A 17,989-nucleotide genomic window follows, 5' to 3' on the forward strand; every position below is an offset into this window, starting at 1 on the left:
AAAAAATTTCTTTTTTGTTTTAGTTTTCTATACTGAGATAATCAAAGATCTTTTTTTTAATTCTATTATTTTTGTGTTTTTTTCATTCAGATTTTCTCTCTTTTACAAGCTATAGTTAATTGAAAGGAAATAAAGATTATGCTGGTGTTGTTTGGGTCCCTTTTTTACATAGCTAATGTGCAGTAAATGATTAAAACAACCTGCAGTCCTAAACAGTTCATCCTTAATAACCCAGGTAGCGTGCCATTAAAGAAACTTCTGGCCAAGTGTTTTTATTCCTACTTTCCTCATATTGCTAGCCGATTTTATTTGTATTTTGTAACAGGTGTCTTTTAAGAATGTCTTCCTACAAAGAGGGAGACGTGATCATTCACCTACTCATATGTGTATTAATTTTGATGACCCACTCAATGTCTAGGAGTTATACCGCGGAGATCCCGATCTGCACTATTGTATCTCTGCTTCTAAACTACCTCATCATATTCTTTTTAAACTTTTCTATTAATTGTTTACCTTTCAAAAAAATATGGTTTACGATTATGAAACATCTATCTCTTTTTTATTTCTATGTTGTCCTTAAGTTTTATAAGGGATTTGCTCAGCTTCAATTTGGGCGACTTACCGTTATTATTCAGTTCTAAAAGGATTTCCAAATGAGCATACTATATTGATTGTTTTGGATTCCAGTTAGTGATTCATGTCGGAGAGTCGTTCTTACTCTCTACTTTTTAGGATATAACATAGCTATTCTACCTTCTCTACTTGAAAACTACTGTCAAAAATTACTAACATAAAACTGGTCCGGTCAAAAGAACTAATCTTGTTGTTTATACGTGTGATAACTTTCGACACCTTATTTCCACCTTCCTTGTATAGTTATTAGGATTTTACCCACCATCCCTCCTTCATCAACATTAATGAATGATATAACCAGTGTTTACTGAGCACGAATTAAGTTTACGAAGACACGTTAAAGAAGAATACCTTTTCGTTACATTTCGTGTCCCATTTATTTATTTACCCATCCATTCTTTGTTATATATAAGAACAAAAGAACCCCTTCATTTATGGTTACTCTTCATGTACAATAATCTTTCCCTAATCATGTTCTCTTAATCTTGTTTTAATCATTCATATTATAAGAATTATATATATATCAAACACATCTTAGGTGAATAATATTAGTAACTTAACAAAGTATATTACAACTTCATATCCCTACTCATACAAAATACAAATACATTAACAATGTCTACTCTACAATGGATTACTCAAGAGTTACCAATACCACTGGTAGATCCAGTGCCTTCATGAAGTACAGACTTAACAAATACACTGCTAGTTCGTCTGGTACTACACACAAGATCAGAGAAGCTCTAAATTTCAAGGATGAAATGAAATGGAAGAGATTCTCTAACAGAAGACTGGAACTTATCGACAAATTCAAGCTAAGTAAATTCAAGGCTTCTGAACAAGATCAAAATATTAAACAGATTGCTAACATTCTAAGAACTGAATTCGAATATCCTGAATCTACATTAGGTGAATTTGAAAAACTTGTTACTGCCGCTGTTCAGTCTGTCAGAAGAAATAGAAAGCGTTCCATGAAGAGACGCGCTGCCGCTGCCGCTGCTTCCGCTTCTATGGCTAACAATTCTATGAATGGTGCTCATATGATGCCATCGTTTATGACTGCTAATGGTACACCAACTACCTTAAGAAGTTCTATGAACTTCCACAACAGTGACCATTCTATTAACTATGGTAACTACTCTCAAGGTGCTATTCCAAACACTTTTGTTCAAGCTCCAATGGGTTATTCTCAACCTCTACCTCAATATGTTGCTGACCCAATCTACCAAACCCCTAACATGCAACCAAATGTATTCATTTACCAAAATGTTCCAGGTAGTAGATCCATAAGTGGTTCTAACGTCACTCCAACATTACCAGTGATGCCTCAAAACAACGATCATCTATCTTATCAATGGATGAACAATAACAACCAACAATACAACGCCATGTCTCTTCCAATGAACGTCAACATGCCTGTTCAACATAACTCAATGGATCTTATTATGAAATCATCTCTCCCACAAACTTCCCAATCTCAACAGGAACTAAACTACGATACCACTCTAAAGGGTTTGATTTCTAATCTAATATCGAATGTCAACAATGGTAAACTTAACAGATCTGCCATTCCAGCTCATCTAAGAGATTCTTTGATCAACGGTGTTAGACACTCTAAGACCTGTTTTGAGATTTCTCAATCTGCTTCTCCTATCAAGAGCTTCGAAGACTTGAAACTTTCCGGTGAAATGGCTGTTAGAGACTCTGTTTCCTTTGTTATTCAAAATTATTTCCATCAATTAATCACTTCTTCTTTGGACTTCGCTACAGCAAAGGTCTGTTCTCCTAGAACTCTTTCTGCTCTAGCTGTTGAACTATTTGACTCTTCTGTTAGATACAACATGAGTCAACTTCCAATGGTCGAAATTCAAATTGAGTTGCTTTACCTTGTTCTAGGTGCTATTATTAAGGATTTTGGTTATGATCCTAATTACTTACCTCTAGCTGACATCATTCACGAAAAATTGAGAGAAGATTATCCACAAGATGCTAATCTAAAGCTAGTCAACAACAAACCAGTTGAACTACCAATGATGGACACCCTAGTAGTCAAGGAAGCTCCAAAACGTCTATCTGAAGAATTCCACTTCAAGAAGATTAACATCAACTACAAGGGTCAAAAACAATTTTTTATTTTCAAATCTTCTGACAAGAAGTCCATTACCATTATGGACATTCTTGAAAACTGTAGAGCTAAATTTGACATTGACGAAGAAGAAGTTAACAACTTGGCTATCTATTACAACAAGGATTTGATTGTCAATGATATGAAATTATCTAACATTTTTGTCGCTCTTTCCGACACTGATGAATTCTCTATTGAAATCAAAAGTCTAAACATTTCGGATGATACAAAGGTTCCACGTTACATCCAATCCCCAATATCTGCTAAGCTGAACATGGCCACCCCCGTTTTAAATATTCATGAAAAATCAAGTGTAGATGATTTAAACATCACTTTACCACCAATGGTTGTAAACAAATTTAATCAAAACTCCTTTGGTAACGGTACTCTACCAAGACCAATGCTACCGGTCACCAAATAAGGTAGTTAAGAATATTATCTTATTTTATATATACACACACAATTATATATATAAAGGAATTATAATAATATATAGTAATAATATTAATGACATAATCTTCATAATAATTATAATATTTTTTTTTTCAATTTCTTCGAAGAGGAGGAAAGATCATTTTATTGGTATTATTCCAATAGGCTGATAAGCATAATATCCTCATCAGGTTTTCTAAAAGATGGGGTGGAACTTGAGAAATAACGTATTATAACCGCGTTTTCATTTTTCTTCAATATTTGTGTTACCTTCTGGTATATCTTCATTGGTCTCTCTCGAACTTGGAGTTTCTATTGAATCCTTTTCTTCGGATTCAAGTGGTTCGATAATTGTTACGTCAAGTTTGTAATTTAATGCATACTCTTCATCTTTCAGAGATTCGTAACATAGAGTACTCAATTCTTTATCCTTAAACCCTATGATCGCATTGAAATATACTGCATCGACTTGATACAAATCACCATCTATTTTAACATTTATCTGCTTGTCCATATCCTCATATACACCGACATAGAATTCTCTAGTATTATCTAATGAGAAATCTGAATCTTCCGAATCCTGTAATAACAATAAAGTAGGGCATTTCAATTTAACAAAATCTTTAAGTACCGTCCAACGTAATTTCCCATATTTCTCTAGGTAATTAGTTTCTAAATCGATATGTTCGTCTTTATCCTTTAATGGTCTCAAAGTATCAGAGACCAAATAAGGTGGGAAATTTTTTAATTTCAATTGATACATCTTTCTCTCTGTCATTTGCTTCCTAAAATTTGTTTCATTAAAGATACTCTTTAAATTTTTGGGTTGTTTGAAAGGATTCAGACCTTTTTTACCTGTTAAATAAGCAATATTATCGTGGTCTGAGGAGATTGATGAGCGTGGTGACATATGAAACATATTCATACTATTATATAGTTCCTGTTCGTGATCTTTATATTGACTTTGCAATACATGACCATGCGATGGAATATATTTGTTCCCAAGAGCCGGCTGATGGTATAATTGTCTTCTCGGTGGGAATGACGTTGGATAAGCCATAGGATACATCGGATTACCATTATCATCTGATGGACTTACACCCGGAATGAAGATCCCATTATTTCTGTTATTACCATTGCTAATATTAGCATTATTACCTTTATTCTTGTTCATGATCGGCGGTTGTACTCCAGGTACTAGAGGAAATGCAGGCAATAGAGGATGTTGCGATTGCGATTGCTGTTGCTGTTGTTGCTGTTGATCTGGTCTCAAAGGTGGTGATAATGGTAAAAGCTGAAGAGGTGTTTTCATGTTTTGTGACGATGATGATGATGATGGGAAAGGTAGTTGGGGATACTGCTGATGAGGTGGAGAGCCCATAATAGGCGAACCCATAGACATTGCAGGATGATAAGGCATTGGATAACCTGAAGGCACGGGACCTGAGGTAGGAAAATGTTGATTTGGAATGATATAAGAAAATAAATCATGGAAATCCCACTGATAAGAATTTATAGTCATTAATAAATTATTTAAATCCTCTTGACTTAAATCTTGTTTTAATAATATTATACAACTTTGTAAAGTAACAAAAGGTGGTATTAATGAAGTGATAGGTGGGAGAACTTTAACTTGTATAATATTATTATGATTTATAATACCTCCTATAAGATATTTTATTTGTTTCCATGTTTTACCTGGTGGTAAATTATCAATTCTAATTCTAATTGCATTTAAACTTTGTTCATAAAAATTTGATAGATTGGAATCATGTTTTTGAAACGATTTTGGTGATTTTGGGGGACTATGCAATGACATGATATATATTTATGTGTATTTTTTGGGAATTAACAGATTTGTTACCTATAAGTATTATTCTTTCTTTTTTTTATAAAAAATTAGTTCTTAATAAAATATTATTCAAATTTTATCTAAATGGAGACCTAATAAAATCAAATAATTATATTATACTTTAAAATAAAGACGATAATATTCCAATACCGTAAAATTAATTATAATAAATTAAATGATGTAGTTTCTTTAATCCAAAAGTCAAAAATAAAATAAAATATAATAATATAGAGAATGATCTAGTTGTAATATAATTAAGGCGGAGAAAATAAGGTAAAAAAAAAAGGGTATAGTACTAATAATATTATTAGTATTCACAAAAAGTTATGAAAATAGACAAAACACCAATTTGAATGGGGAAAATGATAAACTAATCTAAAGCAATAACTGAAGTTATGATTATAATTATGGATCAAATATATATATTTTTTTATTTTTATTTTCTTTAGTCCTACTAGTAAATAATTTTAATAAATAGAATTAATTAATGATAATAAACAGAAGTAACCGGAAAAACAAAAGCTAACTAACTAACAAAAAACAAAGAAACAAACAATGAAAAAATAAAAAGGAAATTTGTTGGTTATCTATATATGTGTTATGAATCTTTTGTTAAGTATTTAACATTTATTCAACATATAAGTGCTTATATATATGATAGTTCAAATTAAATGTCATTAAGATGCAAAATATATATTATATAAGTAGTTATTTTTACCTTTAAAATGCAAAAAAAAAAAAGATTAACCAAGAGAGGAGGAGATAAGAGGTAAATATTAATTTCTATAAATATTTTTCAATTATAACTCTTCTTCTTCTAATTCCTCATCAAAAACTGGGCAAACTACCAAAGGTAAAAATAATAATTAAATTAAATAATATATAGAGAAGACAGATCTCTCAATATAGATAATCAAATAACTTATCTCTATTTAATCACTCTTTCTAATTATTCTGTTTGAACTAAGTAGATCCTCAGCATTTCTTATTTTTTATAATATATAGTTTGCTTATTAAGGGAAACTATTTAAAGTTGCAATACAATACAATACAATACAATACAATACAACAACTTACGTATAATAAAAATTACGCGCTATTTTATTTTCCCTTAAAAAAGTCAACGGTCAATTTCAATACTCCGAAAAGAGAGAGAGAGAGAGGAGAGCGGGCCTAATAATTTTTGATGCATATAATTTATAACAATGGCATTCTATTCATTTTCTATTCCAAATGAATGTTACACATTCATTACTTTGGAGAGAGAGATAGAAATATGCTTTGTTTTGTAAAATAATCAAATAATATAAAACAAGTTATTAAGATTATATAGCAATCATAATATTGTAATATCTATTACACTAGTATTATGAGTAACGAACGATTCAAAGTTAAATTTATAACCAAATCTCTTTGATTGACAGAACATATATAATGTATATTTTATTAAGATAAATACGTACATAAAATAATACCAGTAGAAACGTATCAAAGAAATGCAAGTGTATTAACTCTTTTCTGCGTAAAGACACATTAAATAAATAATTAAAAGGTGAATAAAGGTAGAAATAGAGGTAGAGGGAGTTATATTTTTTTTAAAAAAATATAAAATAATACACGCAATACAAAAAACCAATTAATGAAAAGTTTTTAAAAGATCTTATAATTCCCACAATTAGAAGTCCAATTACATACTGTGCGTTGAAGATGGGGGGAATAAATATATATATATAAATCCATATATGGCAAGAAATATTAACTTCACAAAGTTATTCTCTTCCATTATTTAAGATAGTATAAAACATAATAAAGTAACGTCATAGCATTCATATAACCTTTGTTTCACTTTGATTAAACAAATATAAATATAACATATTCAATACTAGCAAAGATGTCAACGGCGGCTTACGGCGGCTTACACCGATTGAGTTAGCTATAATAAAAGACGACTTCATTTTTATATTAAATCTACCATACAAATGCAATACTATAACATTATAGTAAGTACTATTTAAATTATTACTATGTATGAGCTTCCACTAACTATATAATTATTCCATGCCCTAGTAAAATAGCATTTGCACCCATGCCTCTCAGCCACATTTGCATTAGATTCCTGTTGTAAAAGAATAAAAGCTTAATAGCTTTGTCTTCTGCTGCTTCGTGTAAATTTATTAACTCTAGTTATACGTCGATTTCTTACCTTTCATCTGATGATTACACCAGCATAAGGAAGGCCTCAGCGAAAAGAAAATATACACAAATTGCTGGCTGCCATTATTTTCCTTCTTGCTGTCCCTAACTATTGCAGGGCGTCGTGGAACACGATACGTCCTCCGAATTACGTACTATTATCTTTTCTTTTTTAATTCGGCCTGAGCCCTTCCTCTGCACGTGTCTGTGGGAGGAAATACATTGTCATGACCATTTTCCAATAAAATTCTAGTCATTCAAACAAAAGCAACAAAACAAAAAAAGAATCGGAATGGACCAAAAAAATAAAAAATGTCGATATGACCAACTACATTCCCGAAGAAATATGCGTACAATGCTGCTATTCCATCACTCAAATTAAATGACCTGTGGGTCACATGCTACAAACTGCCACCTTCTATTGAGAAAAAACTTTTTCTTTCTTCATTATCTAAAATTGTAACTTCTATATTCCGTACACCCATTTCTTGGAGAAGAAAAATACTTTCGAACAAACAACAAGAAGCCTTTTATTTCTTTTCTCTTTTACTGACAACATTACGTAGAGGGACTTCTTCCCAAAACAAAAAACAAGTAAATAATTCTCGCTGTCTCTCTTATTATGTGTATGATCAAAAGGAAACCTGTACCAAAATAAATCATAAACTAGTCCCTCTAATTATTTGTCCCTGTGTATTATGTACTATTAATGTTACTTGTATGTATGACCCAAATAGAAAGGAAAAGGAATGATTGATTGAATAATAGAAACTACACATAATAAAACTAAGTACTATCTTTGTTTTTCTAAAGAAAAACAACCAACAGACCAAACTTGGACTTGGGTCAAAATAAAATAACAAATTTTACTATACAACATCATCAACATCATATGAATTCGTTATCGTTACTTTTTCTACATACTTTCTTTCTTTTTCTTGTTAATTTCTTTTTCGTTGTGCTATCTCATTGCAAAATTTCCTAAAATTTATTTAATTAATTATATATATATATATGCATGCATCAATACAGTAAATCATTCAACTTAAATTGTCAATATATTCTCTTTTTCCTTATATTATATACAGTAAATTCTTATTTTATATTATTTATAAATAATAATATTAATAACCCATCAAAACTAATAATACATTATTTTATTACAATGCCTCTAACTGAAAAACCTCTATCTGTTAAAGTTAACGCCTGTCTATTCGATGTCGATGGTACTATCATCATCTCTCAACCAGCTATTGCTGCTATGTGGAGAGATTTCGGTAAGGACAAACCATACTTCGATGCTGAACACGTCATTCACATCTCTCACGGTTGGAGAACTTACGATGCTATTGCTAAGTTCGCTCCAGATTTTGCCGATGAAAAATTCGTCGCTGAATTAGAAGGTTCTATTCCAGACAAATTCGGTGAACACTCCATCGAAGTCCCAGGTGCCGTTAAGCTATGTAACGAGCTAAACCAACTACCAAAAGAAAAATGGGCTGTTGCCACTTCTGGTACTTGGGAAATGGCTCACAAATGGTTCGATATCTTAGGTATTAAAAGACCATCTAACTTCATTACTGCTGGTGACGTTAAGAACGGTAAGCCACATCCAGAACCTTACACCAAGGGTAGAAATGGTCTAGGTTTCCCAGTCAACGAAAAGGACCCATCTAAGTCCAAGGTCTTCGTCTTTGAAGATGCTCCAGCTGGTATTGCTGCCGGTAAGGCCGCTGGTTGTAAGATTGTTGGTATTGCCACCACTTTCGACCTAGAATTCTTAATTGAAAAGGGTTGTGATATCATTGTCAAGAACCACGAATCCATTAAGGTTGGTGGTTACGACCCAGAAACTGATGAAGTTGAATTGATCTTCACTGACTACCTATACGCTAAGGATGACTTGCTAAAATGGTAAATTTTGTAATATTAACAATATGAAATACAAACAAATAATACATTTTTTTATCCCATTTTACAACAAATGCCTTCAATAAGAAACAAGTTTTGCTATTTTTATTTTTTAAATGAAATTTAATAGCAAAATATGAAAAGAATTAATTGTTATTATTTAATAACAGAAATTACATAATAAAAAAAGGGATTTTGCTATTTTTTCCTACTATTATAGCTCTAGTTCCCTTTATGATCCATTTACATTTATCTAATCTTTATAACATTCATTGATAGAAATAAAATATAATTATATATATATATATATACAAATAAAATGTATACCTATATTTGATTAAATGTTTAGTAGAATATTATATATCTTAAAACTGAAATAGTCCAAATTGCTATGCTTTATGTAAAAAGGTAAAAAACAACCGATTCTTATGAATGATTGTATGAGACCAGTATCAAATTTAATGTAATCTTGTTACTTATTTTCATTGTTTTGTTTAATATAAGTGAATAAAGAGGATGATAATTAGATAATATATATGTATATTTAGAATAAAAAATTATAATTTAGACTACTAATGTGTCATTTTCTTTAGTTCTTCTTACCCTTCTTTTCAGCCTTTTGAGCAGCAGCGGTTTGTTCCTTGACAACCTTCTTGACGATCTTTTGTTCTTCAATCAAGAAAGCTCTGACAATTCTTTCCTTAACACAGTTAGCACATCTGGAACCACCGTAAACTCTGGAAACAGTCTTGTGAGTCTTGGAGACAGAAGCGTATTGTCTTGGTCTTAGGGTAGAAACACCTGGTAGAGCAATACCACAGTCACCACACTTTGGTCTGGAAGCCAACTTCTTGACGTGTTGAGCACGCAAGATACCACCTGGGGTCTTAACGACCTTGATCTTGTTGGAACGGGTGTTGTCTATTCAAAAAAAAAAAATATGATATTATTGAAAAACTTCAAATCATATCACATATAACTATATTTGTTAGTATTTTGTAATTTCTTATCAATTTTATGGAAAGTAACGTAAAATTAGAATGTTTATTATAACTTTAAAGTTTTTTATTGAAAGTTTCGGTAGTGCTCATAATGGGAGACTTATTTTCATTACTAATCATATCTAAATTCTTATATCATCATTAATAATATGGAAAAATATTATGTTTAATTCAATTATAAACTTGGTTGATATGAAATATTGATTTAAATCCTAAAAAATTTCAATATGTTCTTTGATATCTTGTAAAATTTTTTATGTATCATCCTTCGTTATAATCAGACAAACTAAATACTGATCTTCACAACAATCTATAACGTATAAACTCCTTGGCATTGGAAAACTCCTTAAACTTCGTTATTTCATCCTAACTTTCATTATTCACATCTTAACTTAATTATATTAAAACATACATGGATTGTTTCTTCTGTAAGTAACACGTTGAGCCATCTTTAGTTGATCTTGTTTTGCTATTACGTCTTGTTAAATAAAACTATATATTAACTTATTTATAAATTTCATATATAACCGTTATTATTACTTTTATTGTTACATCATTACCACAGCTAGTGAACTCTAAGCTGTGCGTTACAATCTAGGAAAACTACATTAGACAGTCTATCGAGACCTGTAGGTAGTAGAAAGTATTACCATCTTAGGAGGGACTTTGGTCTCAACTGAAAATGATGGAAATGATAGCTCCTTTCTTCCCTCTACCTACCAAGGATATGAGAGAGTTTCCCTCTCAACTAGTCCAAACAATATTAGGCGGACTGGTACAGTTTAGAATGACCCGGTACTGTTCAGTAGGCTCTTGATCATAGAATTATGAACTTAACGTGGTGACGATCCTCTCCCTACCTAAACAACAGTTTCCGGTTGGAAATTGATTTCTCACTGAAAATGATTTATTTTGACAATTATAAAATTATATGACATGCATGCGCAAATATTTAAAAAAACACACTAAAAAACTAAAAAAAAATTTATAGAAGCGTTTAAACACCCAAACATTGCATTGTAATTGACAACATCATAACACCGCGTACTAAACTGGAACAGTCACAAAATATTTTAGTTCTTGTCACCACCATTTTTTGAGTCATACATAATATTTACATGAAACATATAAATTAATCAACATATCGATAGAGCATCATCATTGCGTTAGAAGCAAATAGTTTTATAATTCAGTTTAAACAAAAAGATGACATTTATTGAATATTATGTGTTTAGGATACGATTAACTACATATGTTTAAGTACATAATTGATAGAATGAACATAATACTATCTCATTAAAGATTGAAAATCTATATACTTGACTAGCTTTAGTTCTTTTCAACTGCAATAACCTCAACCTCTAGATCGACACCAAGTGGTAAAGCAGAAACAGCAACACATGATCTGGCTGGCTTATGAGTGTTAAAGTATTGGGCGTAAACACCGTTGAATTCCTTGAAATTGTTAATATCAGCTAGGAAGACATTGACCTTGACAATCTTATCTAGGGAAGAATTACCTTCGTTTAGAATGTTAGAAATATTCTTGAAGACCTGATGAGCCTTGGCGGAAATTGAACCTTCAACTGGTTTGTTGTCAGGCGTGTAAGGGATTTGACCAGATACATAAACAAAGTTGTTAGCTTTCATGGCTTGAGAGTAAGAGGCAGCAGCTGGTGGAGCTAGCTTGGTAGCCACAGGTGTCAAAGTGGTTAGAGTTCTAGCAATTGGGGCTCTGAATAGGGTGTTTCTTAGGAACATTATATAAGGTAGGTGATACTGTAATGTATAGTTATTCTATCAGTGTTTAAAGGAAAAACCAAAATACGTTTAGAATCGGAGAGTTTAAAATTTCAACTTCAATTGAGAGTAATTAAGTGACAGTTGACGTCTTTTATATTTGACCTAACGGAAAGGGCATGACGATGTCTTCCTTTCACTATTGTAATCACTTATCAAGGAATGAATTCCAAAACTAATTTAGTCACTCAAAACAATGTGTATGTGCGCATATTTAGTGGGTATATCACGTGAACCGAATTTATTGTAGTTATATAAGCGCATTCGTTTTGTGTACATACATGAACGGATATACTTTTCCGCTCTCTTTAAATTTACAATCAAAGGAAAAAAGGGCTCTTTCTACTTAAACATTATAAAATCTAATCCGTCTTAAGTTTGCCCTTGACACGGTTTAGGATATTTGAATATGTCATTATATGTTACTAAAAAACTAATGATGATTGAATTGAAGCTATATACTTATGTGAAAAATTAATTTTAGATACACATATCCTTATGTTGAGTCTCGAAGCTAAAACAAACCTCTTTGAACTGAAATGCCATAAAAGAGCCATCTGCCTTTTATTAGGTAAAATAATTAATTAGTTAGAGTGTAATGCCATATATATACTTAAAAAGTAGTTTCATGATAGAGGGACTACTATATTGAAAACTTTTATATATAATATCGTGCTGTAGAATATATTATTTTGTTAGTAAACATGAATCTCGCTACAATTACCAAGCATAAAAACGTGAAATACAAGTATCACAAGTTTTATGATAGAAATATAGTAGTAGACCATATATGACCCCAACACCCAATTTCTGAAAGAAAATTCTTTATGAATTCAAGAAAAACGCAACACTTTCTAATTAAATTGCATTTTTCTACAACCTTCTTCTTTTCTAGAGCAGTATCATTTAAAGGACGATAAATATATATAGTTGGGAAAGAACCGTCATAGTAAGAAGATAGTAGACCAATTGAGTATGTGCTTTCAAATATTACTGTAACGAAACTGTATGTATATGACAAATAAAGGACATAAGTACCAGGTTACTTTGAAATTTATTTCATGACTAAAATACCGAAAAATCTTCCATCTTTCCAAAGTGACCCTAACCTTAAGAAGATATCATATCCATGAACTTCTAAAAAGTTCCTGATATTGTCGTTGTATTGCAATTTTTGTCATATATATATATATATATATATAAATATTACTTTTATTTTCTGACACGTTTTTATTAATATTTTTACTGTCGTTTTTTCTCGCATTTGAATAACATTCTCCGTAGTTTTCTTTGAGACAATACAAAATCAAGACTCTTATCAGCAGAGTCAGAATCTCAATCAATATAAGAAAATGTTTCGGTAGTAAATTTGAATAATTGGGTTATATAAAAATGGGTATATTATGAACAAATATATACATATAAATACATAGGTTACAAAGTAATTTACCTTTTCAATGGATGCATATGAAAGGTTACTGTTAGTCATTGAAAGCAATACGTCAAGGACTAACAATTTATACTAATTCAAATCACACAATTGAATACACTCACATATAAGCTGCTTAGTTTAATTTGATCAACATACAACAATATTTAGATTAATGAATAACCTCTTCTCTGGCAAACAATGTTGTACAATAGTTCTTAACACGGTTAAAATTCTTTTCAAGAAACAGCTGAGAACACAGCTACAAGCCTCCAGGTGATACATGAACCTCGAACTAGACCTATATTTCTAACATTTTAAAAGTATTAGAAATATATAAACAGTGAGAAAGTCCTGAGTTACTCTTACCACACATTTTACTCACGGTATAGTATATATTCATTGATTCAAGAATAAATTTCATTGAATAGTTTATCGTTTTTGGCTCAAAATAGCGTCAAAGAAAACTAGACTCAGAATGTAGCGCCATATTTACTTTCTATATTAACGATAACAACAAGAGCCTTTCCTCATCCTTCAAATTTCAAACTAATCAAGAAAACATATTGAATATACTAAGTCCCATATATTTTGTTTACTTGGCGTGCATAGTGATACCAAATTACGTGGAATCACTAGAGCGGCTATGCTCGCACATTCATTGTTCAATCATTCATCCCTCACTTCTCTATAAGAAATGACGACCGTCTGGCTAAAACAAAATCTAACTCCTCTTCTCCCACCCCATAAAAAATAGGAATGGCGAGGTAATGAAATAAGTGAAATAATTTAATGTACGCTTTTTACTAACTGTTCTTCTGATTTTTGATGTCGTACAAATGAAAAATTTGAAAATTTGAAAAATTATTTTTCAGACTTGAAAAAAGAAAAGTGAGATGAGGCAATCTTTAGTTATAACGAGAAAACAAGGAAAAAAAGTTTTGATATTTCTCCCAGAAATCGATGAAGAAAGGGGCGAACATATAGAGATATATACGCATTTATTGAATAATCAAATTTCAATATTTTCTTCATTTCATTTACTTGCCCAATGAGTAAGAAGGTCATCAAGTTTTGGGGAAAAAAAATAATATCATTCGTAATATACGGAATTTTACAAGGGAAACACGATTGTAGATGAATTTAATTAAGATTTAATTAAATAATAGCATTTGAAATATTTATTTTATACATTGAGTATCCACATTTTATTTTTGAATGTATGTTCCATTACAAATATTGACCATATATATATATCTACTGAAAAAGCAAGAAAAGTTCCATTAAGATATATAGGAAACTGGATTTATTTACAAGAGCAGCAAGACAGTAATAAGAATAAACTATAATACTCCGTTTTGGGAATAAGATAGAAAATTTCATTAAGATAATTAGAACTAAAATTTTCAAATTTTTGTACTCCATATCTTTCGTTTTAAACAATGAGTGATACAGATACAGATACGCATTTAAACCACAGAGGATCTGTGGTAGGAAACAGTAAAATGGATGAAGATATCGTCTATGAGATGGCGGACCTAGAGAAAGGTTCCCAAGATTTTAAGACAGTTCCAATCTATGATTTTGAAGAACAAGTATCCGAAGCTGTGGTTGAAGAGACAAAATTGTCTTTGATAAGTAGATTTGCTGCCAGTTTAAACGCAGAAACTAAAGGTGTTGAGCCTATTGAAGATGATGAAAAGACTGATGATTCTATGATCAATGCCGCGTCTATGTGGTTTTCAGCAAATATGGTTATTGCAGCCTACGCATTAGGTGGTCTTGGTCCAATGGTTTATGGTTTAAACTTTGGTACTTCCTGTTTAGTAATTATATTTTTCAATATATTGGGTGCTTTTTGGGTTGCATTTTTCTCAGTATTTGGATCAGAATTTGGTTTAAGACAAATGATTTTATCTAGATTTTTAATTGGTAATGCAACTGCGAGAATCTTTTGTGTCATTAATATCATTGCATGTATCGGTTGGGGTATTGTAAATACGGTGGCATCAGCACAATTATTAAACATGGTGAACATTCCGCACGAATGTCCTCTTTGGGCAGGTTGTCTAATCATTGTTGGTTGTACAGTATTGGTTACATTCTTTGGTTATAATGTTATTCATTTATATGAAAAATGGTCCTGGGTCCCAAATTTTGCAGTTTTCTTAGTTATTATCGCTCGTATAAAAATTTCTGGTAAGTTTGAAAATGGCCCTTGGGGTGGTGGCCCAGCTACTGCAGCTGGTGTTTTATCATTTGGTACTACTGTTTTTGGGTTTGCTGCTGGTTGGACTACTTATGCTGCGGACTATACAGTATATATGCCAAGGGACTCTAACAAATTGAAAATGTTCTCCTCCTTAATGGTCGGTCTATTACTCCCATTGTATTTTACTATGTTTATCGGGGCTGCAGCTGGTGCAGCCGCATTAAATGACCCGGAATGGAAGGCTCATTATGACAAGAATGGAATTGGTGGTATCACATACGCTATCTTAGTACCTAACTCCCTAAATGGGTTTGGTCAATTCTGTTGTGTTTTATTAGCTATGTCGACAGTTGCAAACAATATTCCAAACATGTATACCATCGCTTTATCTGTTCAAGCTTTATGGAAGCCATTTTCTAAAGTTCCAAGAGTTGTTTGGACCATGGCTGGTAACGCATTTACTTTAGGTATCGGTATTCCTGCATGCTACTATTTTGAAACATTCATGCAAAGTTTCATGGATTCGATCGGTTACTATCTAGCTATTTACATTGCCATTTCTGCATCTGAACATTTCTTCTACAGAAAGGGCTTTAAGGGCTATAATATTGCTGATTGGGATACTATTTCCAGATTACCAATTGGTATTGCAGGTACTGTTGCTTTAATTGCAGGTGCTTTTGGTGTTGCATTAGGTATGTCTCAAACATATTGGACAGGTGAAATTGGTGGCCTGATTGGACCACATGGCGGTGATATTGGGTTTGAAATGGGTGGCTCCTGGGCATTTATTGTCTATAATGTCCTAAGACCACTAGAAAAGAAGTATACTGGTCGTTAAGGAAGAAAGAAACCATATTTTATTATTATTACATATTGTGCTACAGTCATTTATTATTCATTAAGATATGTTTACATATCTTACCACTCATATATCATTTTCTTCTTCAGGAGAAATATAAATAAAGTTGCAAGAGAAATGCACACATTCTCATAAACTCCTGTTGTATTGGTAAATATTCCAAATCTATATAAAAATAAAAAGGAAAAATATTATCTCAACATTTTGCCAAGTTTGTATTTTCTTCTGTATAGTTATCATAAGTCTTTTAAAGGTTTCTTAAATTTTTTGTTTTTTGAGACCATAATTAATTATCGATGAAATTTTCATTCGCTAGTCATCTCCGTTGATGTATTTACAATAGTTTCAATGTATCAAAGAACAAGGCCGATGGAAATGATGACCTGTATTACCTTAAATGGTAGCAAAGTAGTAATACATTATTCTGTTAGTTATTGAGAATGGCTAATTAAATAATTACAAAAGTTATATACATATTATAAAAAGGATTCAATCTCTTTACCAATTCACATTTACTTTGCTAGCCAAAATTTTGTATCAGAAAATTGTATCTCTATGGTACTTTCAACCTTTGATAAGTACATACCGTACATTACAATCTTTTATAGAGTAAGTTTTCTAATTGGACTTCTATCGTTATTGTTTGCAAAATTCGTCCTACCAGAGTTTCTACAATATGGGAAAACACTATATCCAATAAAGAAATCTGACAAGAAACTTAACCACAAAAACTCAAAACTGAACACGATAATTCATTACACAGTCCCCAAAGCATACTTCGCTCATTTTTATATTCTTTCGACAGTACTTTCACTTATAACCTGCGCTTCCTACGCTGGATACACTTTACCCTGGCTCGTACTATTCCACTCTATACGAAGATTATACGAGACGCTGTATGTCTGTAAGTATACTAATAAGTCTAGGATGAACTGGTCACACTATGTTGTTGGTATTTGGTTTTATTCAGTCTTACATATAATATTGAATATTAAACTTAAACAGGGCATAATACTGAGTGATTTACACAAATATTCATCTGCTCTATTTATTATTGCTTCATGGGATCAATATATGAACCATAAAGTTCTATCTGGGTTGGTAAAATATTCCTTACCAAAAGACAGGCTATTTAAATTGATATCTTCTCCTCATTATTTAGATGAACTATTAATATACGGTTCATTCATATCATACAATGCAGAATTTCTTTGGCTTGTTGTCTGGATATTTACTAGTCTTGCCATATCTGCTATTGAAACTCAGAGATATTACAAGATTAACTTCCCTAACGACAAAATAGCACCATATGCATTCATACCCTTTCTCCTCTAGAGGTACATGTATTGGAACTCAGTCTTACAAATATTACATATGCAAGTAATGCCATTGAATCATTTATTTAAAAGATCTAAAGGCATTTTTTGAGGTACTGTTCCAATATCGGACAATTACATAGTGATATGGGAAATCTAAGTGACTATATCAAATATTCTATTCATGTGAAACTTCTATAAAGATTGCAATAAGGCTCTATTA

General features: G+C 31.5%; 7 protein-coding genes across 7 annotated transcripts; 4 read left to right on the forward strand and 3 right to left on the reverse strand.

The window, feature by feature from the left end:
* Positions 1–1,262: 1,262 nt before the first annotated feature.
* Positions 1,263–3,179, forward strand: KABA2_01S09394 (uncharacterized protein; the record flags this gene model as incomplete). The annotated part of the gene is made up of 1 exon (XM_041548354.1): positions 1,263–3,179. The coding sequence occupies one exon, from the start codon at positions 1,263–1,265 to the stop codon at positions 3,177–3,179; it is 1,917 nt and encodes a 638-aa protein (XP_041404288.1).
* A 255-nt stretch (positions 3,180–3,434) lies between these two features.
* Positions 3,435–5,009, reverse strand: KABA2_01S09416 (uncharacterized protein; the record flags this gene model as incomplete). The annotated part of the gene is made up of 1 exon (XM_041548355.1): positions 3,435–5,009. One exon carries the CDS (start codon positions 5,007–5,009, stop codon positions 3,435–3,437), a length of 1,575 nt encoding a protein of 524 aa, XP_041404289.1.
* Positions 5,010–8,400: 3,391 nt separating this feature from the next.
* On the forward strand, positions 8,401–9,153 carry GPP1 (glycerol-1-phosphatase RHR2; the record flags this gene model as incomplete). Its single annotated transcript, XM_041548356.1, has 1 exon — positions 8,401–9,153. The coding sequence occupies one exon, from the start codon at positions 8,401–8,403 to the stop codon at positions 9,151–9,153; it is 753 nt and encodes a 250-aa protein (XP_041404290.1).
* Positions 9,154–9,735: 582 nt separating this feature from the next.
* Positions 9,736–10,596, reverse strand: RPL34B (60S ribosomal protein eL34; the record flags this gene model as incomplete). Its single annotated transcript, XM_041548357.1, has 2 exons — positions 9,736–10,067; positions 10,560–10,596. The coding sequence occupies 2 exons, from the start codon at positions 10,594–10,596 to the stop codon at positions 9,736–9,738; spliced, it is 369 nt and encodes a 122-aa protein (XP_041404291.1).
* An 880-nt stretch (positions 10,597–11,476) lies between these two features.
* Positions 11,477–11,908, reverse strand: MMF1 (isoleucine biosynthesis protein MMF1; the record flags this gene model as incomplete). Its single annotated transcript, XM_041548358.1, has 1 exon — positions 11,477–11,908. The coding sequence occupies one exon, from the start codon at positions 11,906–11,908 to the stop codon at positions 11,477–11,479; it is 432 nt and encodes a 143-aa protein (XP_041404292.1).
* A 2,910-nt stretch (positions 11,909–14,818) lies between these two features.
* KABA2_01S09504 (cytosine permease) lies at positions 14,819–16,429 on the forward strand (the record flags this gene model as incomplete). Its single annotated transcript, XM_041548359.1, has 1 exon — positions 14,819–16,429. One exon carries the CDS (start codon positions 14,819–14,821, stop codon positions 16,427–16,429), a length of 1,611 nt encoding a protein of 536 aa, XP_041404293.1.
* Positions 16,430–17,005: 576 nt separating this feature from the next.
* DFG10 (putative polyprenol reductase) lies at positions 17,006–17,785 on the forward strand (the record flags this gene model as incomplete). The annotated part of the gene is made up of 1 exon (XM_041548360.1): positions 17,006–17,785. One exon carries the CDS (start codon positions 17,006–17,008, stop codon positions 17,783–17,785), a length of 780 nt encoding a protein of 259 aa, XP_041404294.1.
* Between the last annotated feature and the right edge of the window lie 204 nt (positions 17,786–17,989).

This window comes from Maudiozyma barnettii (assembly GCF_903064755.1).
Source record: "Maudiozyma barnettii strain CLIB 1767 genome assembly, contig: KABA2_01, whole genome shotgun sequence".
NCBI lineage: Eukaryota > Fungi > Ascomycota > Saccharomycetes > Saccharomycetales > Saccharomycetaceae > Maudiozyma > Maudiozyma barnettii.